This window comes from Phoca vitulina, unplaced genomic scaffold (assembly GCF_004348235.1).
Source record: "Phoca vitulina isolate PV1807 unplaced genomic scaffold, GSC_HSeal_1.0 scaffold1, whole genome shotgun sequence".
Taxonomy (NCBI): Eukaryota; Metazoa; Chordata; class Mammalia; order Carnivora; family Phocidae; genus Phoca; species Phoca vitulina.
In genome coordinates this window covers 92,327,849-92,341,682 of record NW_022589704.1, presented here as the reverse complement: position 1 = coordinate 92,341,682, position 13,834 = coordinate 92,327,849, and the positions used below count along the sequence as shown (strand labels likewise).

The window sequence follows — 13,834 nt, the reverse complement described above, 5'->3', positions numbered from 1 at the left end:
AAAAGAGATCTTTAAAAGTAGCCATATTGTAGCAGAGATAGACACAGAAAATATAAGACACGTTAATGGAAGCATAAGATAGAGTGAAAAGGTTAAGTTTAAGTCTAATTGACGTTGCAGAAGAAGAAAATAAACAGAATGAGTACGAATCAATATTTAAAGACATAGGGGTGCCTGGGTGGCTCAGTTGGTTGAGCGTCTGCCTTCCACTCAGGTCATGATTGTGGGGTCCTGGGATGGAACCCTGCGTCGGGCTCCCTGCTCAGCAGGGAGTCTGCTTGTCCCTGTCCCTCTCTCCCCTACCACCGCTCATGCTCTTGCTCTCAAATAAATAAATAAAATCTTTAAAAATAATTTTTAAAAATAGATAATAGCTGAGAATTTTCCAGAATCAACATGACATAAATTCCAGATTAAAAAATGCACAATAATCTCAAGGAGAATAGACAAGAAGAAAACCACACTGAATAAATTATTGTGATACTGCAGAACTCCAAAGACCAAGAGAAAATCTTAAAATCAGATACAGAAAAAGATTGGATCCAATCAGAAAACACAGATGACCTACAAAGGAATGAAAATCAGACTGATCACTTCTTTTTTCAAATTTTCAAACTGACAGAAAATCCAAAGAGAATACTATAGCGAGCACCCTTAACCACTCACCAGCTTCAGTGTTAACATTGTGACTGACTGACTCAAAGTTTATCTAAACATATATATGTCCTTTCCTTTTGGGGAAATACAGAAAGTAGGCTGCTATCACAATTCTTCATCCCAAATTCTTTATCATGCACTTTCCAAGAACAAGAACATTCAACTACAACATCATTACCTCACCCATGATAATTGACATTAATTCAATAACACCACTCTAAGAGAGCACAGATGAAATTTTCCTAGTTATCCTAATATGTCCTCTAAAGCTTTTTTTTACTTATCCAGGATCTAATCAAGATTTATGTATTACTTTCAGATGTTTTAACTTTTCGGTCTCTCAATTTAGGACATTCTCATCACTTCCCTTGGTTTTTCATGACACTGTATCATTTGAAGAGTTCAGGTCAATTGTCCTAAAAAAATACCTCACATTCTGAACTGGTTTGACTGTTTCCCCATTATCAACAGGACAAGTATCTCCAGAAAGAAATGTTGTATAACTCCTGTGCAGCACATTATGCCTATAGCTGCCCCACTATTGGTTATACTAAATGAACATTTTGTAATTTTCTCTTTGTAATCAGTAAGTCAACTGCAAAGTAAGTTTTTGAGACTCAAGAGCATACTTTTTAATGGCAACCATGAAAGACATAAGTCAATAGGATACAACCTTCCACGTGCTAGGAAAAAAATGGCTATTAATGTAGAGCTGTATTGTCAACTAAAATATAATTCAAGAAGGCAAAATGAGGTGTATCCTAAAATTATTATTTCAAGATACAGTAAAAAAAAATTAATAGGAAGACTATGTACACACACAAAAAACTGGTTTGCACAAACTTTTGTTGTTTTCTTTTTTATATATATACACACTCCAAAATTAAATATTTTTAGCATGTCTTGAAAAAAGTACTTTACCTGCCATCTCTTCTGAGGGCAAAAGCAATGCCATCTTTCTGGAAAGGAAGCAGCTTTGCTCTTAGTTTGTCAGGTAAAAAATCCAACTGTTTATAAGAATCTTCATTTGTCAAACAAGAAATCTGAGGTGTAAGAGACTTTTTTATCTTATGAACTTTAGGCATCCTGATCCTAAAAAAAAAGAAATCACAAAAGAGGAGGGGTAGGGAAATAGTTATTACTGAGTGTATTAGAGAACTAAACATAAATAATAAAGTACTTACCATTAGCTTTGATATACTATCTACATAGATATAAATTGGTTACATCACAATCCAAAATGAGCTATTAAGAAAATTCAAAGCACTAAGTCCAAAAGCAATTACTTAGTGCACAATTCGGGAACTCAGCATCCTTTATTTCATTTATATTTCAAATTGAACCATATACATAACCATTATCCTGTTTTAAGCAATAAATGTTTTACTGAAAGTTTATACATCAGCCAGATTTTTAAGACTAAATAATTTTTTAAATAAGGAATGATTTGCTACAGAAAGAGGAATTCTTTTCTAATTAATCCTTTTGTAGATGTACATTTTCATATCACACCAAATTTTCTAAGAATGGGATAAAACTGCATTTTAAAAATTACAAAATACAAAGATATTAACTCCAAATTTATAATTAAATCAATATTAAATGAGACTCATTTTTAAATATTAAAATGAATTCTTTTAAATCAAATGAAACACAGTATAAACTCTGCCTGACTGGCACCTCCCTCACCCCTGGGTTTCCACAAATGTCAATTTAATTTTCTATATGAAAATTTCATATATCTGTAAATTCTCAGAGCTCTGCAAGAAAAAGTCCTATTAAATCACTAAACTATAAAACTTCTTTAATAATACTTCGTATTTAGATTGCACCTTTTCATCTGTTTATGTGTAATCTCACTTCATCTTTAAAACAAATTCACTTTTTTCTCAATTGCTTGCAGACTTATAAAATTTTACCCCACCCAAAAAAAAATCATCAACCTCTGTATCCAATGTCTAAGAATCTCAAGAATTCAGTGCGTATTTGTTAATAAATAGATATTACATGCCAGGATCTAGAGAAGCAAGGACCATACCCTCACAGAGCTTACATTCTTAAGGGGGAGACTAAAAATAAATAAATAAATGATTAATTACAGTATAGTGTAAATATTATGAAGGAACTTAAGATCGTAACAGCCAATTTAGGTAGGCTGACCAGGTAAGGACTCTCCTAGATGATGCTTACTCCATAGACTGAAGGGTGTGAAAGAGTCAACCAAGTTCAAAACTGAGAGAAGAGCCCTCCCAGCAGACAGCATCAGCGGAAAGGCTCCAAGCTGAGAAAGGGCTGAGTGATCTTTAGAAACAGAAAGGAGGCCAATGTGGCTGAACCAAGGGAGAGAATAGTATGAGATGAAGCTATTGAGATAAGCAAGAGTAAAATCATAGAAGGCCCTGATAAGGGCTTTGGATTCTATTTTAAGAATGAAGGGGAGCCAATCCAGCTCTGCCATCCAAAACACTATTAACCAGAAGTGGCTATTTAAGTTAAAAATTAAAACTCCAGGCATGGTGTGAAGAAGAGACAAGAATGACCTCCGGACAGCCAAAGCCCATGCCACTATATCTCCGCGTCCAGTGCCACCGTCACCACCATGCCCAAGAGAAAGGCTGAAGTGGATGCTAAAGGAGATAAAGCTAAGGTGAAGAATGAGCCATAGAGAAGATCTGCAAAGTTATCTGCTAAACCTGCTCCTCTAAAGCCAGAGCCCAAGCCTAGAAAGGCCCCTGCAAAGAAGGGAGAGAAGGTACCCAATGGGCAAAGATTGGGAATAACCCTGCAGAAAACAGAGATGCCAAAACAGACCAGGCACAGAAAGCTGAAGGTGCTGGAGATGCCAAGTGAAGTGTGTGCATTTTTGATAGCTGTGTATTTCTTGTGACTGTACAGTTTGAAATACTATTTTTTATCAAGTTTTATAAAAATGCAGAATTTTGTTTTACTTTTTTCTTTTAAGCTATGTTGTTAGCACACAGAACATTTCATTGTTGTTTGGGGGGAAGGGCATATATCACTAACAGAGTATCTCTGAAGCTAGACTGATACAAATGGAAAAACACCATTCCCTTGTAGTTTTGAGAATCTTCCTTTTGGTTCCCAGGAGGAGGGATTCCTTGATGTTGAAACACATTAGCCACCTTGGCACAAATGCCTTGTGGTGTGGAAAAACTAAAATTCTTTTTTTTTGTCCTCTTCTCCCTGTCTGCCTTCAACATAGACTTAACTCCCTTAAACCCAGAGATCTGTTGGAACTTGACCCCAAGACATGGTTCCCAGTATATGTCAGGCAATCTGGACTTTACAGTGTCACCATGGAGATGGCATCCCTCAAAAGACCTCCTTTTTTAGCTTGTGGATCTTCAGATTGCTAATTATGCTATCTTCATTTCATTTCCTGAAAGTCAGTGTCTGCTTGTGAAAAGGTTGTTGAACAACATGCTAAATGTGAAATGTCAACCCTCACTCTAAACTTCCCCTGTTCAGGGGATCAGATGAAGACTCCATTGGGTTTTATAGTGGCTTTCTGATTTTGGTAATCCATGGAAGAATGGAGTATAATAGTTACGGAATATTGTTAATGACTATCTTCCCATGTGCTGCCTGAAATACCATGATTGTTTATGAAAAGTATCTTTAATAAAGCTGGATACAGTTTGGCTTGGAAAAAAATAATAAAAATAAAAAAAATTAAAACTTCAGTTCCTCAGTTGCATCAGCCATGTTTCAAGTGCTCAGTGGCCACTTGTGGCTAGTGGCTATCATACTGAACAGTGAAGATATATACCATTTCAATCTTCACTGAAAGCTGTATTAGACAGCACTTACTGGAGAGTTTTAAGCAGGAGCGAGACACACTCTTATATTTTAAAAACTACCAGTAGAAGACAAAGCTATTAATAGAAAGATAGGGGATAAATGTCCCTAGAGGACTTGGCCAGTCCATAAAGGCCCCACTACATCTGAAGGCCACTGGATTTGGATATGACTTATGACAGACTCAAACCTGTCTGATAAGGTCCTCCTAAACACCAGTGAGTAGGCATCCCTTCTCAACACCACCACCAAAACACTGAGTAAATAACAGAGAATGGTTCAAAAAGCGTAAAGCATTAAAGCAAGAAATTTATTACCAGGCTGAAACAGACAAGGCGAGAATCATCTTTGGCAGTAGAACTGGAGAGGTTCAGGAAATGAATCAGAAGTAAAGCAAACAGAACTTGCTGATGGAAGACATGTGGAGAATGAGGGACATGTGAACTCAAGATGTACATTTAGAGTGATGGAATTTATGCAAATTTATTGAGATAGTAAAGACTAAGGAAGAAACGGATTGGGGAGAAAAAAATCAATACATCTTTTAGAAATATATAAACTTTGAGATGGTTGTAAATTATGAAGTGGAAATGTCTAATAGATTTGGAAATACATGAGTCTGGAACCCTAGGGAGAGAACAAGGCTGGATATATGTATTTGGGAGTTGACATAGGATAGTCTATCTACATTATTCTTTGAGGCCACCCAACATCTGGGACCCCTGCTATGTCTAGGAATTTCCTCATATTACAAATCTGAGTAGGAGTCAGATACCATGTCCCAATAGAAAAGCTGGAAATAGCAAATTCTTGCTTTCTCAGCCTGCCTTACAGAAATTGGATTTGCTAATTAGATATACCCATTCCAGACTTTAATCCAGAAAGTCAAAACTCAAAGAAGCAATGAATAAGTGAAACCCATTCTGGCAAGGGTAGCAGCAGTAGAAAGTGCCACGTCTGCTTTCCAAAACTAATAGGGTTTCAGAAGCAATTTTGAGGGTTAACGTTTTAAGGAGTACCTCATACCATTAGTTTAGGGTGGAACACTAGCAAGAAGCTCAGAAAAAAAATACAAAAACCATTTTACTGTCTATTATCTTTGCTTTCTTTACATTGTAAAAATTTTTAACGAACACCAAGAAAAAAATACCTGCTAAAATGAGGTCATACTGCAACTTATCTGATTTATTTTAGTAAGACTGAATCAAGCACTACATTTGTAAAAATAAACAATGAAACTAAAGCCATCTTAATAAAAAAATTGTTTTAAGAGAGTCACAAATAAGAGAAAAAATATAGATGGAAGATTAAAAAAGTCTACAATAGTACAAAAATGTTTAGAAAACTTTCAATTGAACTAAAATTGTGGTATGTCTGCTTCACTGATGATTCAAATAGGTATTTGGATACATAAAGAACTTAAAAATAAGTAGTGGTACGATTAATTAATAACACAGGGATATTCCAGTTAATATTCAAAATAAAATAATTTTAAAATACCCTTTCCCACTTATACTATAGAAAGTCTAAAAATTATATTATAATAAAAAATACCTCATTTAGGTCAGTCATATAGGTTCGTCTGCTGCAAAAGGTCAGGTGTAACCAATATTGTGTTAATAAAGGAAGACTTGGGCTTCATCTTCTCTCTAACTTATCAAGAAACTAATACTAAGTGTGTATGTCTATCTAATCATGAAAAGTATAGAGAATTTAGTTCAGAAATTTAGGAAAAAGTTTTATTCAGTGTATACATACAACTTTATTTTTTAGTAAGATTGGGGGAGCTGGTAAGATGGAACCAACAATATTTACCTTTTAATACCATGTTATTAAAATTATCAAAATTAAAATCATTGGCTAGGGAAGTTTAGTAAAAGCAAAATCTAGCAGAACTCATTTTCTGAGCAATTCTCTTGATAAACAACACTTGAGAAGTGAATAAAGGGAAGTTTTCATTTTCAATATTTTATTTAAGATCAAGATGGCATTTTTATAATCAATTGGGAACAAGATAAATTCAAATGGAATTTACTGATACATTCCTAAATAAATATTAGAATCGTGTTGAGGAGAATCAGCTATTGTTGAAATATAGTACTAATAAATTTATTTGGAAATAAAAACCAAATGGCTGCTCAGAGAAATTATAGACTTTGAGGAGATGATTTTGTTACTTTTATTTTTTTAATTAAGGATTTGTTCAATGAGGGATGTGTGGCTGGCTCAGTCAGTAGAGCATGCAATTCTTGGTCGGAGGGTTGCAATTTCAAGCCCCACGCTGGGTGTAGAGATTACTTAAAAATAAAATTTAATTTATAGGGCACCTGGGTGGCTCAGTCGTTAAGCGTCTGCCTTCAGCTTAGGTCATGATCCCGGGGTCCTGGGATCGAGCCCCGCATCGGGCTCCCTGCTCCACGGGAAGCCTGCTTCTCCCTCTCTCACTCCCCCTGCTTGTGTTCCCTCTCTTGCTGTGTCTCTATCAAATGAATAAATAAAAAATCTTTAAAAATTTTAATTTAATTTAAAAAAGAATTTGTTGGATGAAATAAGCAGTAGATATAGATACAGACAAAAAGAGAATCAGTGAATAGAAGACACATTAAATAGAAATGAAGTAAAATGCCAATTAAAAGAAAAAGATTATCATACTGGATTTAAAAATCAGTATCTATATGCTGCTTTAAAAAGACACATCTTAAACACCGAATGGAAAAGAATGAAAAAAAACATATTATGCATATCAAAATAGAGCCGGTATAGTTTTATTAACATAAGGCAACAAATATTGGCTAAAAGGGCATTATTAGAAATAAAGGGTATTTTATAATGATAAAAGGTTTAGCTTACTAAAAACATAAACATTGCCTTAAAATATGTAAAAAATAAAATGCAAATACACAAAAACAAAAGGAAAATCTGAGAAAGGAGAATAGCCAAATCTATAATTACAGTGGAAGACTTTAATATATTTCTTTCAGTAATTGATTGTATAAGCAGATTAAAAATAGAAAAAGGATATGGAAGATTTGAAGAACCCAATATACAAACTTGAGCCATTTAGTGAATGACAGATGTATTCCTTTCAAGCTCATTCTATGAAGCCAGCCTAAACTTGATTGTAGAAGCTGCTTTTTTTTTTTTTTTTTAAGATTTTATTTATTTATTTGTCAGAGAGAGAGCACAAGCAGGGGAAGCAGCAGGCAGAGGGAGAAGCAGATTCCCTGATGAGCAAGGAATCTGATGCGGGACTCGATCCCAGGATCCTGGGATCATGACCTGCACCAAAGGCAGACATTTAACTGACTGAGCCACCCAGGCGTCCGGTAGAGGCTGCTTTTAGACAACAGGCTTGAGCAATGGAATGTAGAACAAGGCAAAAGAGCCCACAGCGACCACCTAGCTGAATACAGACAGGCCCATCAGGAAACCCACCTCAAAATATCCATAAGCCCTAACTGACCAATGGAGTACTAACAAACACACATTTACCAAAAAAGGGAAAATTCCATATATCCCAATACCTCCTCACCCTCCCCCTTTAAAAACAACCCTCAACCACTGCCTCATTGCAGTCTCTCCTCTGCTGTCCTGCCCCTTGCTCCCTTGTGGTGTATTTAATAAACTTCTATCTCCTTTGTCCCGCCTCAGGTGAATTCTTTCACCACCCATACCAAAAGCCCCCACCCAATCATCATCACCCCACATTTGAGGGCCCCCATCAGGTTGGGAGAAACACACTGATCTGACAAACACAATACAAACATACACATGTGAGCACACACACACACAAGCCATTTTCTCATATTCATGGGTAAACAAAATATTAGCAAACCAAAGACAGCAATAAATTAAAAGCCTAAAATATCAAGACATGTAAAATGGGCTTATTTTAGGGAAAATAAAATAAAATAAAATGGGCTTATTTTAGGAACACAAGCCTAGTTAAACTTTCAAAACTCAATCAAACCCAAAATAATCTTGAAAATGAACAAACTTGGACTTATACTTCCTGGTTGTAAAACTTAGCACAAAGCTACCTAAGACAGTGTAGTACTAGCATGATGATAGACAGATCAATGGAATAGATTTTAGAGTCCAGAAATAAACTCTTATATTTATGGTTAGTTCATTTTTCACAGGGGTGCCAAAACAATTCAACAGGAAAAGAACAGTCTTTCCAAGAAATAGCACTAGAGCAACTAGATATCCCGATACAAAAGAATGAACTTGGACCCCTAACTAACACCATACATAAAAATTAACTCAAAATGGATCAAAGACTAAAATGTAGTAGCCAAAATGGAAAAACTCTTAACAAGAAAGTAAAAGAATAAATCTTCATGACCTTGGGTTATGCGACGGTTTCTTAGATACAAAGCCAAAACTAAAAGCAACAACAACAAAATAGATAAACTGGACTTCACCAAAATTAAAAACTTTACAGCTACAAATCAAGAGAATGAAGACAGCTCAAAGAAGGGGAGACAATATTTGTACATTGTGTATGACAAAAATGTATAAAGAAGAATTACAACTGAATAATAAAAAAAAATCCAATTTAAAAATGGGCAAAAGATCTGAATACACATTTCTCCAAAGAAGGTATATACATGGCCAATAAGCACACAAAAGTATGTTCAACACCATTAGTAGTAAGGAAACTGCAAATCAAAACCAAAATAAGACACTTCACACTCATTAGGACAGCTAAAGGAAAAACGATAGATAGTAACAAGTGTTGACAAAAGTGTAGAGAAATTAGAACCTTCAAACACTGCTTGTGGAAATGTATAAAAATATAGCACTGTAGAAAACGGTCTGGCAGTTCATCAAAATTTTAAACATAATTGCTTACCATAAGACCTGGAAATTCTACCTCTAGATATATACCCAAAAGAAACAAAAACACATACACACAAAAGCTTGCTTACAAATTTTCATAGCAGTATTATTCATAAAAGTAAAAATGGGAAACAAACAAAATGTCCATCACCTGATGAACTGGTAAAGAAAATACAGTGTATCCATACAATGGAGTATTATTTGACAATAAAATGCAATGAAACACTGATATATGCTATAACATGGATGAACACTGAAAACATTACACTAAGTGACAAAAGCCAGTCACAATGAACCACATATTGTGTAATTCCATTTATATGAAAGGTCCAGATTAGGCAAATTCATACAGACATAAAGTAAATGAATAGTTGCCTAGGGTTAGAGTCAGGACAGGGGGTGGGAAGAGTAGGATGGCAGAGAACAGAGAGCAATTGCTAATGAGTACTAGGTTTTTTTTTAAAGTAATGAAAATGTTCTAAAATTAGATTGTGATGATGGTTCCAAAACTCTATGAATATAACAAAACTCACAGAATTGCAAAATAAGTGAATTTTACGGTATGCGCATTACATCTCAATTAAGCTATTAAAAAATGCACTGTGAAAAAAGCTCAATCAATGTAATCCTCAAAAATAACAAAATAAAGAAGTTGTACAGTCATTTCAACAGTGGCGAAATAAGCATTTGATAAAATTTGAAATTCATTTACAACAAAAGCTACCTGACATAGGAAAAATAGAAGAGAACTTCCTTAATATGATACAAGTTTTTACCAAAAACCTTCAGCAAACATCATACTTAAGGTAAAATGTTGAAAGCTTTACCTGCAAGGTCATAAAAGACACAAATATGCCTGTTATTGCCAATTTTATTTAATAGTGGAATCACCTCAGTTGAATAAGACAAAAGGAAAAGGACAAAGAAATAAGAGAAAAAAAAATTAAAATTTGATTCCAGTCCAAGACAGCAACGTAAGAAGATCCTGAACTCACCTCCTCCATGGACACAACAATTCTACACCTATTTACTACAGAACAACTCCTCCTGAAGAACTGAGGGCTGAGTGAACAACTTCTATACAACAAAAGATAGACCACATAGAGAAAGGCAAGAGAGATGAAGACATGGTAACAAAGAAATGCCACCTCTGATGCTGCAATCTGCAGTGTGAAGGGATAAGACTGAAAGACACAGAGCAGATTCTTCTACCCTGGGGCACAGAAAAAAAAAGCGACAGTTTAAAAGGGCAACTGCAATATAAAGGAACTAGCTCTAGAACCCTGCTGAATGGTGGAGCTGCTGGAACTCTCTCCAAGTATGAGAGGCTGGCAAACCCCACATTTACGCACATCCTCCACCTTGAGAGTACAGATGGCAGCAGGGTCCAGGTGTTAATAGCCAGCCTACCACATTAGTGACCACAGGGTCCCCGGCCCATAGCAGCCCCGGATGCCCTGGGCACAGAAGAAAATGTCAGGGTTTCGAAGAGAGGCTAGTTTGTAAAATATCCAGCCATAGATCTCCATCAAACAGCAAGGGAGCTGCTGGAACTCTCTCCAGGGTGGAGGAGCTAGAGAGCATCACAGTTTACATTCTGTATCCACTTTGATAGTGCAAACAGGAGCAGGGTCTGGGTGCCCTATGTAGCTTATTCGCTCAGTGAGCCATGGGCCCCTAGCCCACACCAGGGCCAGCCATCCCACGAAAACAGCCCCAGAGCAGCACACACAAGGACACTCCTGGCCAGCACTTGCTTACAACTCCAGCCATACTGCCAAGGTGATACAGGACCGAAGCACCCCAGAACACCCCAGGCCCACACCACTCTGGCTCCAGAAAGCTTGCTAAGGCAGCCCTGGTACAGAGTGCTCCAGGACCTCCCGGTTCACCCCTGCTTAGGCTCCAGCCACCCATGCAAGGCACCCCCTCCACAGAGCATTCCAGGAATCCCCAGCCCATGCCCACATCAGTTTTAGCTACCTGCCAAGGGCACCACCTATATGGAATGCAGCAGGACACCACTGTCCCCACCCCACAAAGTTTCCAGCCACCTTGCCAGGGCACCCCCTGCATGAGCACATCAGAACATTCTAGCCTCTAACAGTCTCAGCTCCAGTCACCCCACCAGGGAATCCCCTGTGCTATGCATCCCAGGACATCCTGGCTTGCACCCACTTCAGGTTCAACTGTCCTCCCAGGGCACCATCTACATGGAGAGCCCTAGGAAATGCCCCACCCATGCATACTTCAGCTATAACTATCTGAACAAGGTGCCCCTGCATGTAGCACAAGGGACACCCTGGCCTGCACCCTGCCTCAGCTCCAGCTGCCCCACCAGGGCACCCTCTATGCAGCAAACCCTGGGACACTTCAACTTCAGGTACCCTGCCAGAGTGCCCTTTGTGCAGAGAACCCAGGGACTGCACTGGCCCGCACCCACTTCAGCTTTAGCTGTCCTACCAAGGCACTCTCTGCACAGTCCCAGGACACTCTGGATAGCATGCATTTCAACTTTAGCTGTCTTGCCAGGGTGCCCCCTGCACAAAGAGCCCTGAGACCACCCCAATGTATGCCCACTTCAGCTCAGGCCATCATATCAGGTCAGCACCAGTACAGACTGTCCCAGGAACCCCAGTGCACCCCAGACACAGCTCCAGCCGGCCAGCCAAAGTCACCAGGCACACACAGTCTTCACAGGGGACAATTACAGAATCAGCTGTTCCACCTAATCCACAGAAACAAATACAGAAAGTCAAGCAAAATGAGGAGACAGAGGAATATGCTCCAAATGAAACAAAACAAAAGCAATACGCTTGGTAAAAGTTTAAAGTAATGATCATAAAAATGCTTACCACACGGAAAAGTGGAAAAAATTAATGACAATTTTGACAAAGAGAAAATATAAAAAAATAACCAATCAGAATTGAGGAATACAATAAGTGAAATAAAAATTACACTAGAGGGAATCAACAAAACATTAGAGGATGCAGAAGAACAGATCAGTGATCTGGAAGACAGGGTTTGGAAAATACCTGAGATGAACAGCAAAAAACAAATTCAAAGCACAATAATTTTAAAAATGAGGATAAGGTAAAGGTTCTCTTAGACAAGACCAAATGAACAATCACATTATAGGGGTCCCAGAAGAAGAAGAAAGAAAAAGGTAGAGAACTTGTTTGAAAAAATAATAGACGTAAACTTCCCTAACCTGGGAAGGAACAGACATCCAGATTCAGTAAGCATAGAGAGTTCCAAAAAAGATAGCCCAAGAAGGTGCACACTATGACATATAATAATTAAAATGTCAAAGGTTTAAGATAAAGAGAGAATTTTAAAATCAGCAAGAAGTAAGTGACATACAGGGGAAACACTCTAAGGCTGTCAGCTGATTTCTCAGCAGAACCTTTACAGACCAGAAATGAGTGGCATGATATATTCAGAATGCTCAAAGGAAAAAAACCTACAACCAAAAATAGTCTATCCAGGAGGATTATCATTCAGAATTGAAGTAGAGATAGAATTGCCAGATAAACAAAAGCTAGGAGTATATCACCACTAAAGCATCCTTACAAGAAATCTTAAAGGGAATTCTTTAAGTGGAAAAGGAAAGTTCATAATTAGAAGAAAATTACAAATAAAAATATGAAAAATAAGGGGCACTTGGGTGGCTCAGTCTGTTAAGCATCCAATTCTTGATTTTGGCTCAGGTCATGACCTCAGGGTTGTGACATCAATGTAATCAAGCTTAAGTGACCATCAAGTTAATATAGACTGCTATATAATTAGAATACTACATCTGAACCTCATGGTAACCACAAACACAATGCCTATAATAAATACACAAAAAATAAAGAGAAAGAAAGCCAAGCATAACACTACAGAAAGTAATCAATCACTAGGAAAGAGAGCAAGAGAAGAAAAAAGGATAGAGAAGACCTACAAAAACAACTAAAAACAATTAACAAAATAGCAATAGACCACATGCCCAGTAATAATTACTTTAGATGTAAATAGATTAAATGATATAATCAAAAGACAAAGAGGGGCAGAAAATTTTAAAAAAAGAGAGAGAGAGAGACCAATCTATACACTGCCTACAAGAGACTCCCTTCAGGGGTGCCCGGGTGGCTCAGTCCGTTAAGCGTCTGCCTTCAACTCAGGTCATGATCCCAGAATCCAGGGATCAAGCCCAACATCAGGCTCCCTCTGCTCAGCGGGAGCCTGCTTCTCCCTCCCCCGCTCCCACTGCTTGTGCTCTCTCTGTCAAATGAATAAATCTTTGAAAAAAAAAAAAAAGAGAGAGACTCCCTTCAGACCTAAAAATACATAGAAAACGAAAGTTAAAGGAAGGAAAAAGATACTCCATGCAAATAAAGTGAGAAAAAAGCCAGGGTAGCAATACTTCTATCAGACAAAACAGACTTTAAAACTAAGAATATAACAAGAGACAAAAAAGGACACTACATAATGATAAAGGGGACAATTCAAAAGGTGATATAACAATTGTAAA

General features: G+C 37.3%; 1 protein-coding gene and 1 pseudogene across 5 annotated transcripts in view; one reads left to right on the top strand and one right to left on the bottom strand.

The window, feature by feature from the left end:
• The window catches only part of ZRANB3 (zinc finger RANBP2-type containing 3), a 310,759-nt gene that overhangs the window by 280,948 nt on the left and 15,977 nt on the right, over nucleotides 1–13,834 (bottom strand). For 2 of the 5 annotated variants that reach the window (XM_032411359.1, XM_032411348.1), the window contains exon 2: nucleotides 1,579–1,749. In XM_032411359.1, coding sequence (XP_032267250.1) covers nucleotides 1,579–1,742 — 164 coding nt within the window. In that variant the 5' untranslated portion in view covers nucleotides 1,743–1,749. Of the gene's footprint in view, nucleotides 1–1,578; nucleotides 1,750–13,834 lie in introns of those variants that run through there. The other 3 variants (XM_032411398.1, XM_032411369.1, XM_032411406.1) reach the window with 2 other exon arrangements.
• LOC116636624 lies at nucleotides 3,180–4,279 on the top strand (annotated as a pseudogene).